At 37.4% G+C, this 20,265-nt stretch overlaps 1 protein-coding gene across 7 annotated transcripts in view; it reads left to right on the top strand.

Annotated features, from left to right (window-relative positions):
• Positions 1-20,265, top strand: part of DNAAF4 (dynein axonemal assembly factor 4) — a 76,987-nt gene that overhangs the window by 49,459 nt on the left and 7,263 nt on the right. For 2 of the 7 annotated variants that reach the window (XM_025919893.2, XM_086710746.1), the window contains exons 7-9: positions 9,330-9,483; positions 10,536-10,641; positions 12,913-14,695. In XM_025919893.2, the coding sequence (XP_025775678.2) occupies positions 9,330-9,483; positions 10,536-10,641; positions 12,913-13,022 (370 nt within the window). In that variant the 3' untranslated portion in view covers positions 13,023-14,695. Of the gene's footprint in view, positions 1-8,030; positions 9,284-9,329; positions 9,492-9,839; positions 9,902-10,535; positions 10,642-12,912; positions 14,696-19,147; positions 19,220-20,265 lie in introns of those variants that run through there. The other 5 variants (XM_086710743.1, XM_086710742.1, XM_086710744.1 and 2 more) reach the window with 5 other exon arrangements.

Here is a 20,265-nt window from a genome sequence, read left to right as displayed (position 1 = left end):
ACAGGACAAAACTGTTCTTACTGTGCTAAAACTCATGGGACACTTGCTTCACAAAAGGGTAGAGGTGGACAAGCCTTTCAAAAACCAATAGCTTTTTCTTAGAAAAAGCCACAGATTGTTTTCATGTTTTTTGCCTAGCTTCCCACTACTGTATCTTAGTTTTAAATGCCAAATCTCTACCTTTTGGGAAAATATATAAGCTTAGGTAATTTTACTTGCTCATGAAAGCATTTTACCTTTTCCAATTAACGTTATGTACCAGATAGCTTTTCACTGAGAACATCTCATAAAACAGAGTCTAGATGCTCTAATATAGGTATATGCATGGTATGTATGATGTTATTTAACAGCCTTACATGACTCAGAATCTGTAAATAAGTTTAATAGCTGTCCTTCTAGACACTTGTAATCACATGAAGTAAATGGACTGTAAATGGACCATTGTTCTGTCTCAAGGACATTACTCTGTGCTTGACTTTTAGTGTAAGTTCTTTTGGACCCTGTCTTAACTTTAGGCTTACATACCTTCTTTCCCCACGCTAGGGCCACTTGAATCCCATCTGCATACCTCACTCTCTACAGCCAAGTCCAATGTTAGATAGGAGGGAATCAAGGATATGTTATGCTACAATCCAGCATTGTATTGCTATTATTACATAAAATCATTGTCTACCCTGGTTCTTGGGTCTGAATTTTCTTTTTATTCTCTTGGCCTAAGTGTCATGTCAGATTTTGTTGCCCTCCTAGTACCCCATTCCTTTTAAGATTGAGGATGTCCTTTGCTTTTGCTTTCCCTTTTGCCACCGGGCTAATTCTACTCTGAGCCCCAACTTTGTTTGTAGGAGCCCACTATCTGTTAACAGACTAACCTAGTCTGCCAGTCTGTATTTCCGTATCCTTATTGTTTGCATATGTTCTATGTCTGGATTCGATCTGCCTTGCTGGATGTCTTTTACTTCATGTTGGACTTTTTGACGCTGATTATTGACCATCTTCTCCCAACACAGTATATAATTCTACTTGCCAAACTGAGTTTCTTCCACATACTTAGGTTTGGAGCAAGAACTGTGAAGGTTTAGCCTACCACAGTTTCATGGATACCAGGAGAAGACATGAGACCCATGGGTCAGAGACAAAGGAATGTTATTCAAGGCACAGCAATCAGTGTGACCTTCATATTGGTTCCCTTTGCGCCTCAAGTCCCACAAGGCCAATGCATAGGCAGGCCTAGGTTTGAACCACAGCTGAGAACACCATGCTTAAAGAACATAATTTTTCATGAGAGGATTATAAGCAAATATGTCCAGCCTTTGACCCACAAGGAGATACTATCTTTTTTTCATACTGAACAGCAGATAAATCTGCTCTTTGCCCCAGAGGGAGACACTATATTTTCCAAGGCTATGTTCTATATGCACATCTTTGAAAAGATTGTCCCAAATAAAAGCCGTCTGTGCATCTGACATAAGATATGCACGAACATAAAATTCCCGTGAAGAGTCATCTTCCAACAGTCCTTTGCACCTGCCTACTTTCAGGACAGATCTGCCAAATATGCCTTGCTCTCCTGCGTTTTATTTATTAAAACAATTTTTTTAATGTTTATTTATTTTTGAAAGAGAGAGAGAGAGAGTGGGAGCTGGGAAGAGGGAGACAGAATCTGAAGCAGGCTCCAGGCTCTGAGCTGTCAGCACAGAGCCCAACATAGGTGCTTGAACCCACAAACTGAGATCATGACCTAAGCTGAAGTTGGATGCTTAACCAACTGAGGCACCCAGGCACCCCTCTTCTGCATTTTAAAAACTATGTTTCTGGAGATAAGATGGTTTTCTTATACTTCTACCTTTTGCCTGACTTATAGAAGTTTAGAATCCATATTTATTCTAAGATGACTTCTTTGATGTAATTATCATTTTGTTCACTTGCTTGTTTGTATGCATTTTATAGCCCGTAAGATTCTATCACAATACACTACCTGTTATGGCCTAACTTGTCATTTTGTTTAGTATGTAGTTTCTTTTTCCTGTTTCCATCCTGAGTGCTAAATTGTAGTGGTTGATGTGCCTTCACAAAGGCATACTGATACTCAGCTTTAGAAGCTCTAGAGATACCCAAGAATGTTTTCTATGCTGAAAGATAAGATGCTGAAAGAGACAACAATTTTTGAAGTCTGTTCAGGGGCAGGTGGCTGTTACAGTTCCTATTGCCCACAAAACAGAGCCGTTCTGTCTTCTGTTGGAATATGTGTTGCCCCTGGCCCTATTGCTGTTGCTAAGCCCCACTACTTCTGATTTCTCCTAGCTCTCTTCTGCCCTTTTCTTTGCTTCTCTCTACATCACTTCTTTCTTATCATTCCTGCCTCTGGTTGCTTCTCCCAGTCTTGTACAAAATCTTGGGCCCTTTTGGCTATTGCTAATCAGAATGTTTCTTTCTTTACAAAAGCATACCCGTCAGTCATCATAAAAATGACAGGATTGTTGGAGCTTCTGGGTGGCTCAGTCGGTTAAGCATCAACTTTGGCTTAGGTCATGATCTCACACTTCGTGGGTTCAAGCCCCATGTTGGGCTCTGTGCTGACAGCCCAGAACCTGGAACCTGCTTCAAATTCTGTCTCCTTCTCTCTCTGCCCCTTCCCCCCTCACTCTGTCTCTCTGTCTCTCAAAAATAAATAAACATTAAAAATGACAGGATTTGGGGCATCTGGGTGGCTCAGTCGGTTGAGCGTCCGACTTCAGCTCAGGTCATGATCTCACACTCCATGAGTTCGAGCCCCGCGTCAGGCTCTGTGCTGACAGCTCGGAGCCTGGAACCTGCTTCAGATTCTGTGTCTCCCTCTCTTTCTCCGCCTCTCCCCTGCTCATGCTCTGTCTCTCTCTGTCTCAAGAATAAATAAAAACATTAAAAAATTTTTTTAAAAATAATAATAATAAAAAAATAAAAATGACAGGATTGTTTGCAATTGTTCATGTCTCTTTTATTCTCACTATACATTCAGTATAATAAGCACTCGGTATGTGTTGAATTAATGAGTACTTTTGCATAATTCTTTTCACTGGCATTGCCTTATTTCGAGCATCAATGAAGACTTCATGGTTATTAACTTCTCTGCTTAAATTGCTCAAAGGTTACTGCCCTTTGATACAGGTTTAATTTTTTCCCTTTCCTTTTGAAATTTGGCTGTTTCCAAGTTCAAAATCATTCTGAAAGCCATACGGCAGATTTTTGGATTTTTGTAGTGACATTAAAGTTAAAAAAAAGTAATGTTCATTTGGATTTATATTTTAATATGTATATGTAAACTTTAAAAATATTTTAATACTTTATATTTCTTGCTATTATGCCTCCTACAATGGTTCTTTTAATAACACTCATTGTAGGGGTGCTGGGGTGGTTCTGTCAGTTAAGCGTCCGACTTCAGCTCAGGTCATGATCTCAGGGTTTGTGGTTTCAAGCCCCACATCAGGCTCTGTGCTGACAGCTCAGAGCCTGGAGCCTGCTTTAGATTCTGTGTCTCCCTCTCTCTTCCTCTCCCCTGCTCATGCTCTTTCTCTGTCTCTCAAAAATAAATGTTAAAAATAGTTAAAAAATAATTTTCATTTAAAAAAAATTTTTTTTCAACGTTTTTTATTTATTTTTGGGACAGAGAGAGACAGAGCATGAATGGGGGAGGGGCAGAGAGAGAGGGAGACATAGAATCCGAAACAGGCTCCAGGCTCCGAGCCATCAGCCCAGAGCCCGACGCGGGGCTCGAACTCATGGACCGCGAGATCGTGACCTGGCTGAAGTCGGACGCTCAACCGACTGCGCCACCCAGGTGCCCCAATAATTTTCATTTTAAACTCTTCTTCCCTTCAAACATGGAAAAATTTTCTGAAAGAACTTTTATATTATAAAACTATAAACTTATGTTAAAGATGAAAAATGGAATTGTTCTTCAAATGTATAGGTTAATATAAGATTTGTAGTTATACAGACCAATGGAATAGATAGTCCAGAAATAGCTCTCCCCTCTATGATCAAATGATTTTCAATAGTTATTCAGTGGAGAAAGGACAGTCTTTTTAACACATGGTGGTGGGAAAATTGGAAATTCATATGCAAAAGAATGAAGTTGGGCCCTTACCTAACACCTTATACAAAAATTAACTCAAAAGAGATAAAAGATCTAAACAGAAGAGCTAAAACAATGAATTTCTTAGACTAAAACACAGAGTACTTTATGATATTGGATTTGGCAATATTTCTTGGATGTGACATCGAAAGCACAGACAACAAAAGACAAGTAAGTGGAAATGCATCAAAATTAAAAACTTGTACATGACGGGCACCATTAACAGAATGAAAAGACAGCCCATGGAATGGAGACAATATTTGCAAATCATGTATCTGATAAAGGGTTAATATCCAGAATATATTTAAAGGACTTCTGCAACTCAACAGTTTAAAAACAAAACAATCTTTTAAAAAGTAGGCAAAGAAAATAAATATATATACATAAATGATAAATATATAAATATTTATATATTTATCATATATATCTATATCTATATATCTATCTATATATCTATCTATATCTATCTATCTATATCTATCTATCTATCTATCTATCTATCTATATATATATATATTAGGCAAAGAACTTGAATAGACTTTTCTCCAAAGAGGATTTCCAAAGACAAAAGTGCATGAAAAGATGCTGAATGTCACTAATTATTTAGAAAATGCAAATCAGAGTCACAGTGGGATACTAATTTACATAGATTACACTGGGTATTATCAAAATAACAAAATAACCCAGAAAATAACAAGTGTTTGTGAGGATGTGGAGAAATTAGAAACCTGGAACATTGTTGGTGGGAATATAAATTGTACACAGTATGGAGCCTCCTCAAAAAATTAAAAATAGTATTACCATATGATCCGGCAATTTCACTTTAAGGTATATACAGAAAAGAATTGAAAGCAGGGAAACAAACAGATATTTGTACACTCATGTTCATAGTAGCATTATTCACAATAGCCAGAAGGTAGAAGAAAACCAAGTGCCCATTGATGGATATTTTGGTAAACAAAATGTGGTATATCCATACAACAGAATATTCTTTTTTATTTAATATGAAATTTATTGTCAAATTGGTTTCCATACAACACCCAGTGCTCATCCCAACAGGTGCCCTCCTCAATGCCAATCACCCACCCTCCTCTCCCTCCCACCAACCCTCCTCTCCCTCCCACCCCCCCTCAAGCCTCAGTTTGTTCTCAGTTTTTTAGTCTCTTATGTTTTGCCTCCCTCCCTCTCTAACCTTTTTTTTTTCCTTCCCCTCCCCCATGGTCTTCTGTTTAGTTTCTCAGGATCCACAAAAGAGTGAAACCATATGGTATCTCTTTTTCTCTGCATGACTTATTTCACTTAGCATAACACTCTCCAGTTCCATCCACATTGCTACAAAAGGCCATATTTCTCATTCTTTCTCATTGTCAAGTAGTATTCCATTGTATATATAAACCACAACTTCTTTATCCATTCATCAGTTGATGGACATTTAGGCTCTTTCCATAATTTGGCTATTGTTGAGAGTGCTGCTATAAACATTGGGATACAAGTGCCCCTATGCATCAGCACTCCTGTATCCCTTGGGTAAATTCCTAGCAGTGCTATTGCTGGGTCATAGGGTAGATCTATTTTTAATTTTTTGAGGAAACTCCACACTGTTTTCCAGAGCGGTTGCACCAGTTTGCATTCCCACCAACAGTGCAAGAGGTTTCCCATTTCTCCACATCCTCACAGCATCCATAGTCTCCTGACTTGCTCATTTTAGCCACTCTGACTGGCATGAGGTGGTGTCTGAGTGTGGTTTTGATTTGTATTTCCCTGATGAGGAGCAACGTTGAGCATCTTTTCATGTGCCTGTGGGACATCTGGATGTCTTCTTTAGAGAAGTTCTATTTGTGTTTTCTGCCCATTTCTTCGCTGGATTATTTGTTTTTCGGGTGTGGAGTTTGGTGAGCTCTTTATAGATTTTGGATACTAGCCCTTTGTCTGATACGTCATTTGCAAATATCGTTTCCCATTCTGTTGGTTGCCTTTTAGTTTTGTTGATTGTTTCCTTTGCAGTGCAGAAGCTTTTTATCTTCATGAGGTCCCAATAGTTCATTTTTGCTTTTAATTCCCTTGCCTTTGGGGATGTGTCAAGTAGGAAATAGCTGTGGCTGAGGTCAGAGAGGTTTTTTTCCTGCTTTCTCCTCTAGGGTTTTGATGGTTTCCTGTCTCACATTCAGGTCCTTTATCCATTTTGAGTTTATTTTTGTGAATGGTGTATTCTCAATAGCCTTAAAGGGAAGAAACTCTTGTTATACGTTACAACATGGATGAACCTTGAAGACATTACGCTAATTAAAACAAGTCAGTTACAAAAGGAAAAAGACTGTATAATTGCACTTATATGAGGTACCTACAGCAGTCAAATTCATAGGACAGAAAATAGAATGGTGGTCGTCGAAGGTAGGAGGTAATGGGGTGTTAATGTTTAATGAGTACAGAGTTTCAGTTTTGGAAGATGAAAAACTTCTAGAGTTGGACGTTGATGATGATTGCACAACAATGTGAATGTACTTAATGCCACTAAACTATACATTTAAAAATGGTTAAAAATGGTACATTTTATGTTATGTATATTGTGCCATAATTAAAAAGGGGAGGGGGAGCTTGTAGTAGACACTATAGGTTATCCAGCCAAAATGTATGCCCTCTCTTTATTCTTATTGGCTGAGACCTTATTTTGGTTAGGAGTGTAGACTGTATTACCCATGTGACCAAGTCCTGAGATAAATTCTGATTGACTTCAACAAATCAGGGTTTTCACTGCACTGCTGGTGGGTTTATTTGCTTGTGTTGTTGTTTTGTTTTTAGATCTATGTTTTATTATAATGTTTATAAAAGCAGAGTATTAGGAAACAAAAACCCTAAATGTCCATCATTAGGAGGAGACTGGTTTCAGAAATCCTGGCAGAAATTAGAGAATACTTTGCTTAAAAAAAAAAAATCTTTAAAAATAGTGTATCTCCAATTTTCTTAATATGAAAAGATTATCATATTGTTGAATTTTCTTAAATGCTCCCAAACAGCAATATGTAGTACTGAGGTGTAAAAGTGGGGAGAGAGAGAGACAGATGGGGAGATAGATTGAGGAAGAGAGGGAGTGACTGGTGGTTTTATTAAGACAAAATATAGGGGCGCCTGGGTGGCGCAGTCGGTTAAGCGTCCGACTTCAGCCAGGTCACGATCTCGCGGTCCGTGAGTTCGAGCCCCGCGTCAGGCTCTGGGCTGATGGCTGGGAGCCTGGAGCCTGTTTCTGATTCTGTGTCTCCCTCTCTCTCTGCTCCTCCCCCGTTCATGCTCTGTCTCTCTCTGTCCCAAAAATAAATAAACGTTGAAAAAAAAAGACAAAATATATATATTTTTTAAAGTTTATTTTGAGAAAGAGCTTGAGGTGGGGGAGGGAAAGGAAGAGAGAAGAGAGAGAATCCCAAGCAGGATCCCTTTCAATGTGGAACTGATACAGGACTTGATATGGAACTGTGAGATCATGGTGACCTAAGCAGAAACCAAGAGTCAGACACTTAACCAACTGAGCCACCCAGGTACCCCAAGGCTTAATATTTTTTTCAGGTGGGTACTTTTGGTTAATGAGATGGGAAAGGAGGTGAACCAGGAGATTTCTGGAAAAGTTTTTTTTGCTCTCAAGGAGCATATACCAGAAGATACCATCCCATTTTATTCTAATGAATATCGTGCTTTGAATGTGGCACCTTAAGCTATGCAGTCGTCTTATATATGAGAAAAACCAGCCCTAGGATGAAGTAGCTTGTGAGTATAGTCTAATGGAGAAGTGTAAGGAACCTTAGGCCTTGATAATATGTTCAAGTTGCTGATTTCATTGGGCATGGAGCCTTTCCCTCTGGAGTTGTTTTTCTGTTTTGTTTTTTTGTTTGTTTTCTTTTTAATTTTTTAAACTTATTTATTGTGATAGAGAACAAGCAGGGAAGTGGGGAGAGAAATGGGGAAGAGAACGAATCCCAAGCAGGCTCTGCCGTGTGAGCACAGAGCACTACGTGGGGCTCGAATTCACAAACCGTGAGATTATGCCCTGAGCTGAAATCAAAAGTCTAAGGCTTAACTGATTGAGCCACCCTGGCTTCCCTCTCTGGACTTTTTAAATGTGAGATCATTTACTTCCTTGTTTAAGCCAGTTTGAGTTGGGATCCTGTTACTTGCATTCCGAAACATCCTAGCTGATATGAGGCATTTCAGAAACATAAACTTTTACCAGAGAATTAGCTTTTCTAGTTTGTGCAAGTTATTTTAAACTTGAATCAGGATTACGTTAGATGTCACAGTAGTGTTGTTTTACCTTTTACTAATGGTTTACTGGGTGCTTTTACTTTGATGTCATCAAGTTCTAGAACGGTACAGTATGCAGTACAGCCAACTGGAAATAAATACAAAGTGTTCTTTATATAGCAGTTTTATATTTAGTATTTTATTTTTTCCCTTGTTTGTGCATTTTCCAAAATTCTAGGAATTGTACATGAAAAATAAAAACCACTTTACATTTTAAATAAAACCCTTAATTATGTACATCTGTTTGAAGAGAATTTTGGAAGATTTAAACTGTCTATTAGATGCTTTTGTTTGCAAGTAATAAAAAAAAATTTTTAAAACAATTTTAAACTCTGTTAAAAGGAATTTATTGGCTATGTAACTAAAAAGCTAAAGGTATGTTATATTTCAGGTAAAGCTTGATGCAGCAGCTTAATTGTATCACTAAGGACTCTGCTTCTGTCTGCCTTTTTATTCTTTTCATAATTCTCTGATATCAGCTTCATTCTAGTGCTGGCTCTTTCCATCGTGTTAAAAATGGTCACCACAGTTACGGCTATATGCTTTCTTCATTTGTATCCAGCAAGAGGAGTTTTCCCAACTTTTCATTCTCCAACATTGGAAACAAAGTCACAGGCTTCATTCTGAATAGACCAGTTTAGGTCACAAGCTTATCCCCAAGTCAGTCATTGTAGCCAAGAGGATAGAAATATGCTTAGGGCTTAAACTACCATAGCTACCTTTGGAGGTGGGGGTGAGGTCAGTCCCATTCAGAATATAGGTTGATACATGTGGAGGAAAGTAGGGGGCAGTGTAGCCTACAAACCATTGTATAGGGAATAGAAAAGGAGGTAAACCATCTCCTCTGCCAGATGTTACTAGATAGTATTTCTGTGTTCCTATTTCAATGTTATATTGTTTTCCTTTTTTTTTTTTTTTGTCTCATTAGCAAATTGTTTGCAACAGAAAACTATTTGGCAGCTATTAATGCATATAACTTAGCCATAAGACTAAATAACAAGATTCCACTATTGTATTTGAATCGGGCTGCTTGCCACCTAAAACTAAAAAACTTACACAAGGCCATTGAAGATTCTTCTAAGGTATGTGTGTGTGTGTGTGTGTGTGTGTGTGTATGTTGCTTTAAAATTGTTATCCTTATTTATTGGTTTAAATGATACCCTTCATGTGTTTTCTTTTAAATTTATGTAGTTGAGATGCAAGGATTATAAGAGTCATCTTGTTGGGCTTTTTTTTTTTTTTTTTTAAACTGAAAAAAAGATTTTTCTGTGTTTGAATAGATAAGAAACTGTTTTTTTTTTTTTTTGAGATTTCAAGTTTCATTAGAAATCCCCTATCAATTGCTCCTATATTTCCTTGATGTATCCTTTGAAATTCACAAGGAAATTAGTAAATGTTTGTCAGTTGTGCTTACCCTTTTTCTTATTAAAGTTTGCAGACTTATTGCAAGGTTGAAGGAAGAAAACTTGGTATTCCCTTGTTATCACTACCACTTGCACGGTAGGATAGCTCCCTAGTAATTTCCCGATTTTCAGAGTAACTTAGTATATCCTAATTTCATTACTAATATCATGTCATTACTAATAAACTAGTTTTTTTCTCTTTTTTTCCATATCCAAGTAACCTGTCTACAGGGAAAATCACATGCAAAATCTCTTAGGTTGCCCCTTGAGATTGAAAATATGGAAGAAATAACCAGATCCTCATACTTTGATCTTATTAAGCTACTAAAAGATCTGGCAATATTCTTAGGATCCAGTTTTCCTTTTATTAGCACAGTTCTCGCCACAAATATTTATTGAATGATTGAATGAACTGAAATGCCCAATTTGAATTTTTATAAAAGATCTCCAATACTCTTTAATCATTCCTGTTAATAAAGGTAAAAATGTAGAGGTTTCAAATGATAAACCAGAGATGACTTTGGGAGAGAGGGTATGAATCTTGTATAGGAACAATTGAACAATTCTTTAAATTGTTCAACCCAAATATAAGTATTTGATACATTTCTATATCACTTAAGCCCAAAGTTTTGGTGGGTGAAGACATGAGGCTTGTTTCAAAGTTAATATTTTTACCATGTTTTTGCTCAAGTTTAAATTAGGAAATTCTTTCCCTCATTTTATCCTGTAAGGCACTAGAATTACTGACACCACCTGTTGCAGACAATGCTAATGGAAGAATGAAGGCACATATACGACGTGGAACAGCATTCTGTCAACTAGAATTGTATGTAGAAGGTAAGAAATTGATAGAAATGTTTTAAGTTACAAATTATACTCTGAAAAAAGTATCAATGGGATTATTTAAGATCATAACTTTTTAGGACTCCACTGTCTTATATTTTTAGTATTTAATGTATTCTTTGCAATTTATCTGACAAAAATGATTTTGAAATACTTAAAAAATTTATTGTTGTAGAAGGGAGTGAACAACCGGTTTAGGTCTCAGAAAATGCTGTAGCATCAGACAACTTTTATATAGAAAGATGTGTGATAAAGGTTATAAATGAGTCAGTTAAGGGGTGCCTGGGTGGCTCAGTTGGTTCCGTGAGTTCGAGCCCTGCGTCGGGCTCTGTGCTGACAGCTCAGAGCCTGGAGCCTGTTTCAGATTATGTATCTCCCTCTCTCTGACCCTCCCCTGTTCATGCTCTGTCTCTCCCTGTCTCAAAAATAAAAAAACGTTTAAAAAAAAATTTTTTTTTTAAATGTGTCAGTTAAGATATGATGGAAATTTAAAATGAACTGCTTTGGTCACACACACACACACACACACACACACACACACACACACACAAGCTCAGAAATAACTGATGTACTACCATATATGATCATTGCTTATATTTGTGGGACTGTGCTAAGGTTTGTAATTCAGCCTGGTGGATAGAAGCCATAACACTGATTTTTTATTGTTTTTCGTTTTTAATGTGTTTGGGGACTGGTTTGCAGTTACTCATTTTGCTCCAAAGGCAAAAATTTTTAGTAGTCAGTGTCTTACCGTTAATGTTCTTCTTCCCATACTTCTGTACCCAGAGGACCATTCAGCTTTCCTTTATTCAAGGCCTAAAGGTATACTCCTTGATGATGCCTTGCCAGGGAAGGGGCTAGTCTATATGGTTTTATTATTTCTGACTTTGTTTTTAAATTTGTTTCTGACATTTTTAGATTTCTAATTTTTTCATTTTTTAAATTTAAAAAATTTTTTTAAATTTATTGAGAGAGAGCTCACATGTGTGCACAAGAGAGAATTCTAAGCAGCTCCACGTGCATTGCAGAGCCTGATGCAGGGCTCGATCTCATGACTTAAGGTGAAATCAAGAGTCCTATGTCCAACTGACTGAACCACCCAGGTACCCCAGAGTTTTTTCCAACCAAAGCACCCATATGAGATTTATATGCCCTGTTTTTGTTTTTTAAGTGTCTCATCCAGCTTTGTGAAGATAAAAATTATGAATGCAGGAATGAAAGATTTTAAAGCATTCTTTAGAAATGATAGCACTATAGACTTTCTGAGCTAAAAGTACTCTTCATTTTAAAGATGAGAAAATGGAGGCTTGGAGAAGTTAAGTGCTATACCTCAAGTGGCATGGCAAATCAGTAGCACTTAGAACTCAAGTTTCCTTATTCTCAAAGAAATTTTCCCACTGCTTATTTTGGTGAAGATTTAGACTCATTTGTGTATATATGTAACAACCAGCCCACAATGCTTTCCTTTTAAGCCAAATTTCCTCAAAAGAATTCTGTAGGTATGATAGCTATAGAAAAAAACATAAACAATAATCTATGGATTATATAAAGTATGGATTGAGTCTACCAAAATTATTTTTTTAATCTAGAATCAAAAAAATTTTTTTTAATGTTTATTTATTTTTGAGAGAGAAACACACTGAGCAGGAGCAGGGGAGGTGCAGAAAGAGAGGGAGACACAGAATCTGAAACAGGCTCGAGGCTCTGAGCTTTCAGCACAGAGCCCAACGCAGGCCTCAAACTCACAAACTACAAAACTTGAGCTGAAATTGGACATTTTACCGACTGAGCCACCCAGGCTCTCCTAATCTAGAATTTCTAAATAAGATGGCATTTTTCAAAAATGAGTCTGTTCATGCTTTAATGAGTTTAAGCTGTTAGCTTATTTGTACTTGAATTTAAAATAACTGTTTCTGAGGTGCCTGGCTTGCTCAGTTGGAAGAGCATGTGACTCTTGATCTTGGCCCCACATTGGGTGTTGAGATTACTTAAATGAATTTTTAAAAACCCTAAAAAAACTGCTTCTTACAAAATCCTGAGTGAAGTGAGTATAATTACTTCTGAAATTACTGAAAAATTTCTGCAGTATTTTAGAAATACTACATACAGATGCATATATGAAAATGAGAATCTAATTGAAAGCCTGGTACTTGTCCTGAACCATGTTCTTATTGGTTATTTTTAGTAAAAAAAAAAAATTGTCTAGATAACAGAAGTATGTATAAAATACTGATTTTATTGACTATCACTGCTATATAAATATAGGCTTACAGGATTATGAAGCTGCACTTAAGATTGACCCGTCCAATGAAATTGTGCAAAATGATGCTGAGAAGATTCGGAATATAATTCAAGGAACAGAACTAAAATCTTAATGACTGCTGAAGGAACTAGGTATTGTACTAGATATTGTTTGAAGTTTTTAAAAAAAATAACTGGAGACATTAGGAATATTTGTAAATATGGCTGATTGTGCAGAATCACTTTCTCTTTAGTTCTCTAGTTCTGTAGAGGGCAAAATCTATAGATTTATATATTACAAATCTATGGAAAATTAAATGTGTGACTTGAATGGTTTCTGAATAAGTAAATCAAAACAAGAATGATTTAATTCTTCTTCAATACACAGATTAATTATATATACATATACATATATATGTACCTACATATACATACATATGTATATATGTATATATATATTGTTGTTGTTGTTACTGAATTCAACTTACCCTTAAAACTAACCAAATATTTGTCGGTGTGATGAGTATTAAGACATGGATTCATTTTTGACAAGGTAAAATTTGAAAATAAAAGACCACCTTAAAAATATTTTTTTTAATTATATATACTACTTAGTTGTCTGAATGATTGACCTTGGTATAATCAATACTGATGTTCACTTAATTTTCAATGCACAGAACCTTTTTTTTCCCTTTCATACTTCTCCACCACCTGTGTGGGGGGTTAGACCAGTTCAATCTAGCAAAACAGCTGTTTGGGAAACCTTGTTTTCAACTTCAGGTACAGGCAGTGTTCCCCAAAGCCTTGATCATATTTCATACTATCTGATGAAGGTAAGTTTTCTAGTACCTTCAAGTACAATAGGAAAAAGAAGAAAGGAGGGCAAGGGTTAAATGTTAACACAGAATATTTTGTATGATACTGGCATTTGATTGCACCACCACTTTTGTTGTATCACTGTGATGATGCAAGCATTAAGCAAAAACAGTATAGCTTCCCTTTTGCACATAGTAGTTATCACAATTGTCTGTTTATATTTAGAGGATTTTTAGAAAAATCAAACAATTTTTTAGGAGTAAGTTTTTATAGCATTTGGTCATCTGATATCATTCAAATGGACCATAAGACAGCTTCATTCTTTTTTTTTTTTTTAACTCAATATTTTTTTTGAATGGGAACAGATAAGGTTAGTTCAGCAACCTTGAGACTTTCATAAAGCAACTTTTGATAACTTACATAGCAGCCTTGTCCAGTTATTAGACCTTCTAATAAGACTTGCTTCTAATAAGGATTGCTTTTGCTTATAATCAACACTGGTTTGTCAATTTATTTTTAAAAAATAAGTGTTACCAAAATGAAGATGGGTCTTCATGTGTGTCAAATACCGGTTTGATGTTCAAAATATTTAACCAACCTAGTGCTGCTTCAGGCTCTTCCTATTACCATCCTCTCCCCCTCTCCCCCTGCCCTCTCGAAAAGACTGGGCCCAATAGCTGCCCTAAGGGCAAAAGATCTATCCTTGGAGGAATAGAAGAAGAGATAGTCTTAACTAGTTATGTGTGAATATTTTTTACCCTATCCTCTAAGTAAAGTCTTGGTTTAAATGCAACAGTAGAATTTGTATTTACGAAATACTTGACCTCTTTTGAGCAATCTCCTATGGTTTACAAGGGACTTTTGTCTTAGATTGAAGTAGTGACAGAGTTGAAATATTGATACAACATTCCCATCTCTTTTATGATAAAAACATACCTCCCAAATAATAGTGCTAATTAAGGCCTGTGAATAAAAGATAAAAAAATTCTAATAGTAGTCCTTTGATTTTTTTCATAATGTCAATTATTTAATTGAAATTAATTTCAAGATACCAAATGGATAACAAACTAAATGTGGCTGTTACAGAAATGTAAACTGAAGGGATCTTTAATCATCTGAAGGGATCTTTAATCTCCCACTACTATGTGATTACCATACACATAAATACATAGTATACATGTTAATTAAAGATGATTTTTTGACAAATTTGGCTATGAAGAAATATCAAAACTATATCAAAATATTGATTACAAAGGAAAGATCAGACTTAGCCCATTTTTGCAGTGGATGCTTTACAGGAATAGAAAATAGTTATTGTTAGACTTAATTAAAAAAATATTTGGGGCGTCTGGGTGGCGCAGTTGGTTAAGCGTCCGACTTCAGCCAGGTCACGATCTCGCGGTCCGTGAGTTCGAGCCCCGCGTCAGGCTCTGGGCTGATGGCTCAGAGCCTGGAGCCTGTTTCCGATTCTGTGTTTCCCTCTCTCTCTGCCCCTCCCCCGTTCATGCTCTGTCTCTCTCTGTCCCAAAAATAAATAAACGTTGAAAAAAAAATAAAAATTAAAATTAAAAAATATTTTAATATACCACTCACTTGCCCTTTGATAGTCACTTGAGAGTCAGGGTGGATGGGTAACTAGTTTGGTTAAACCTGTTTTTATGTCATTAAAGTGCTTAAGCATTTTATGAGGAAAGTTCATCTCTTTCTTCCCAGAAAGAGGTTTGTGAATTACATTAAGCAAAAGTGGTTTGTCCCAGACCAGGTTTGGTATAATTTTTTTTAATGCATTTTAGCTCTTTACTGACAGAAGTGAAAATATTATTCCTAATAGATAGGTGCTATCTCATAGTTAAGTAGAAAGTAAACACATATGTTTGTATAAACATATCCTGCCCAGTTTTCCAGAGTCAAAGAAAACCAGAGCTGGAAAGTAGTTAGAGCAGTAAAAACAGATTTCACTTGGGAACTATTACAGGATAAGAAAAGAGATCTCCGTGTAGAATTGGGGTCTTTTCATAACATAGCATGGGCAATGGACAAGTGGTGATTAATAGCTAAGGAACAAGTTGGGCGTGGGGGTTGGAGTTGTCAGTGGATAGAAAATCACTAAGAGGAAACATCAGGGGTAGGGAGATTCTGGCTATGTTAATCTAACAGGATTCTTGCTGAAGGCAGGCCAGGTTGATTGGGCATTACCTGGGGATGATGAGGGATGAGGAATTTGGTCAAATATTGAGAGTGATTGAAATTAATGGTGGGGATTCTGGCTAACCCAACTTAGCATTATTCTTGCTAACAGCTGAACTTGACAAGGCCCAAGGATGAGGCCCAGTTGGAAAGTGGCTAAAGGAACCTGTTTAGAGTTTGGTGAAGGAGAGACCACTTGTCACCAGCAAGCCAGGTACTTTCCAGTGAACTCATCCATGTGGCAAATAAGGACAAAGGATTTTTGCACATACCATCTGGGGAAAGGGTTAGTAGGTGATCTCCCAAAAAGACTGAATACAGGAGTATTTCATTATCGTATTGATCTGATCTGGCTCAGTCTCACTCTCAAACACCTATCAATAGCTGACCCATCTCTGAGTATCAGATTCACATTAACCCAGCTCAGGAGACTGCCTGGGAAAAACAGACTGCCTACTTATTAATTATTAACCCAGCAAAACAGACTGCCTACTTATTAATTCATAATTAGAAATTGAGCATCTGCATGGGGATGATAGGTTATATGACAATTCACCTTTCCTTATAAACAGATGTATATAGTAAATCACATCATAAAATTGCTTGGTAAACATGTTAAAAGAAACAGGTCCAAAATGGAGTCACTTGTGGCTTCACAAGTGAATTCTACCAAACATTTAAAGAAGGGTTAATACCTATTCTTTTCAAATTATTCCAAAAAATGGAAGAGGAAGGAAAGCTTTCTATGAGGCCAGCATTACCCTGACACCAAAACCAGATAGAGTCACTACAAAAAAAAGAGAGAACTATAGGCCAATATCTCTGATGAACATAGATACATATATCCTCAACAAATTATTAGCAAACCAAATCCAACAATACATTAAAAAAAATCATTCACCACAATCAGGTGGGATTTATTCTTGGGATATAAGGGTGGCTGAATGTTCACAAATCAATCAACTTGATACATGACATCAATAAGAAAAAGGATAGGGTTGCCTGGGTGGCTCAGTCAGTTAAGCTTAAGACTCTTGATCTGGGCTCAGGTCATGATCTCATGGTTGTGAGATCAAGCCCCATATCAGGCTCCATGCTGAGTGGGGAGCCTGCATGGAATTCCCTCTCTCTCTCTCTCTCTCTCTCTCTCTCCCTGACCCTCTCCTGCTCATGTGTGTGCACACTCTCTCAAAATAAATAAACATTAAAAAATAAGACAAAGGATAAAAAAATATTATTTTAAATTTTTTTTTAACGTTTATTTATTTTTGAGACAGAGACAGAGTATGAACGGGGGAGGGGCAGAGAGAGAGGGAGACACAGAATCAGAAACAGGCTCCAGGCTCTGAGCCATCAGCCCAGAGCCTGACGCGGGGCTCAAACTCACGGACCACGAGATCGTGACCTGAGCTGAAGTCGGACGCTTAACTGACTGCGCCACCCAGGCGCCCCAAAAAATATTATTTTAATAGATGCAGAAAAACATTTGACAAGGTACAATATCCATTCATAATAAAAACCCTCAACAAAGTAGGATTAGAGGGAATAGACATCCACATAATAAAGGCTGTCTATGAAAAACTCACTGCTAACATCATCCTCAATGAGGAAAAACAGAGCTTTTCCCCCAAGGGCAGGAACAAGACAGGATTTCCACTCTCAACATTTTCATTGAACATAGTACTGGAAGTTTTAGCCACAGCAATTAGACAAGAAAAAGAAATGAAAGGCATTGGAATTGGTAAGGAGAGGTAAAACTTTCACTACTTGTAGATGACATGATACTATATATATAGAAAACCCTAAAGACTCCACCAAAAATCTTCAGAACTGAGAAATGAATCAGGAAAGCTGCAGGATACAAAATCAATATACAGAAACCTGTTGCATTTCTGTACACTAATAATGAAGTAGCAGAAAGAGAAATTAAGAAAATCCCATGTACAATTGCACCAAAAATAATAAAACCTAGGGATAAACCTAACCAAAGAGGGGAAAGACTTGTACTCTGAAAACTATAAAACACTGATGAAAGAAATTGAAGATGACACAAATGGAAAGATATTCTATGCTCATGGATTGGAAGAACAAATATTGTTAGAATGTCCATTCTACCCAAAGCAATCTACAGATTTAATGCAATCCCAATCAAATACCAAGAGCATTTTTCACAGAACTAGAATAAAAAATCCTAAAATTTTTATGGAACCACAAAAGATCCTGAAGAGCCAAAGTAATCTGGAAAAGAAGAACATAACTGGAGGTATCACAATCCCAGGTTTCAAGATATACTACAAAGTTGTATTAATCAAAACAGTATGGTACTGGCACCAAAACAGACATATAGATCAATGGAACAGAATAGAAAGCCTAGAAATAAACACACACTTACATGGTTAATAAAGCTACGCCAGGGAGGCAAGAATATGCAGTGGGAAAAAGAAAGAGTGTTTAACAAATGGTTTTGGGAAAACTGGACCATTTTCTTACACCATAGACAATAATAAACTCAAAATGGACTAAAAACCTAAATATGACACCTAAAGTCCTAGAAGAGAGCACAGGCAGTAATTTCTCTGACATTTTTCTAGATATGTTTCCTAAGGCAAAGGAAGCAAAAGCAAAAATAAACTATTGGGACTACATGAAAATAAAAAGCTTTGAATAGCAAAGGAAACAATCAACAAAACAAAAAGACACCAAATTGGAGAAGATATTTGCAAATAATATATTCAATAAGGGGTTAATACCCAAAGTATATAAAGAACTTACACAACACAAAAAAAAACAAAACAAAACCAAAAACCAATCTGATTAAAAATAGGCGGAAGATATGAACAGACATTACTCCAAAGACACACGAAAAGATGCTTAACATCACTCATTGTCAGGGAAAACCAATCTGATTAAAAATAGGCGGAAGATATGAACAGACATTACTCCAAAGACACACGAAAAGATGCTTAACATCACTCATTGTCAGGGAAATGCAAATCAAAATCACAATGAGATATCACCTTACACTTGTCAGAATGGATAGTATCAGAGACAAGAAGTAACAAGGCATGGAGAAAAAGGAACCCTTGGGCACTGTTGGTGGGAATTCAAACTGGTGCAGCCACTGTGGAAAATGGGTGGAGGTTACTTGAAAAATGAAAAACAATTACCATATGACCCAGTAATTCTGCTACTATTTACCCAAAGAAAATGAAAATAAGAATTTGAAAGGATATATGTACCCCTATGTTTATTGCAGCATTATTTACATTAACTGGAATGTGGAGCAACCCAAGTATGCACTGATAGATGAATGGATAAAGAAGGTATGGTATGTATCTACAATGGAATGTTACCCATAAAATAAATGAAATTCTGCCATTTGCAACAACATGGATGGATCTAGAGGGTATAATGCTAAGTGAAATAAGTCAGTATAAGAAAGACAAATACCACATGAATTCATTCCTATGTAGAATTTAAGAAACAAAACAAATGAACAAAGGGAAAAGAGACAAAAAAAAAAAAAAGTCTCTTAAATATAGAGAACTGGTGTTTGCCAGAGGGGAGGGAATGGCTGAAATAGGTGAAGGGAATTAAGAGTACCCTTATTGTGATGAGCACTGAATAATGTGTAGAATTGTTGAATCACTATATTGTATGCCTGAAACTAATATAACAGTGTATGTTAATTATTCTGGAATTTTAAAAATGATAAAAAAAGTCGAGAGGGAAGATGGCGGCGTAGGAGGACGCTGGGCTTACCGCGCGTCCTGCTGATCACTTAGATTCCACCTACACCTGCCTAAATAACCCAGAAAACCACCAGAGGATTACCAGAACGGAGTCGCCGGAGCTAAGCACAGACGAGAGGCCCACGGAAGAGGGTAGGAAGGGCGGCGAGGCGGTGCGCGCTCCACGGACTGGCGGGAGGGAGCCGGGGCGGAGGGGCGGCTCGCCGGCCAAGCAGAGCCCCCGAGTCTGGCTTGCAAAAAGCGGAGGGGCCTGACGGACTGTGTTCCGACGGCAAGCGCGACTTAGCGTCTGGGAGGTCATAAGTTAACAGCTCTGCTCAGAAAGCGGGAAGGCTGGAGGACAAAGGGAAGGAGAGCTGCTGAGCCCCCGGACGACAGAGCTCAGTTTGGTGGGGAACAAAGGCGCTCGCCAGCGCCATCTCCCCCGCCCATCCCCCAGCCAAAATCCCAAAGAGAACCAGTTCCTGCCAGGGAACTTGCTCGCTCCGTGCAAACACCCAACTCTGCGCTTCTGCGGAGCCAAACCTCCGGCAGCGGATCTGACTCCCTCCTGCTGCCACAGGGCCCCTCCTGAAGAGGATCACCTAAGGAGAAGCAAGCTAAGCCTGCCCCTCCTGCCCCT

Source organism: Puma concolor, chromosome B3 (assembly GCF_028749965.1).
Source record: "Puma concolor isolate L17-30 chromosome B3, mPumCon1.1.hap2, whole genome shotgun sequence".
Taxonomy (NCBI): domain Eukaryota; kingdom Metazoa; phylum Chordata; class Mammalia; order Carnivora; family Felidae; genus Puma; species Puma concolor.
Note: the sequence above shows the minus strand (reverse complement) of the source record. Positions and strands in the feature narration are given on the sequence as shown.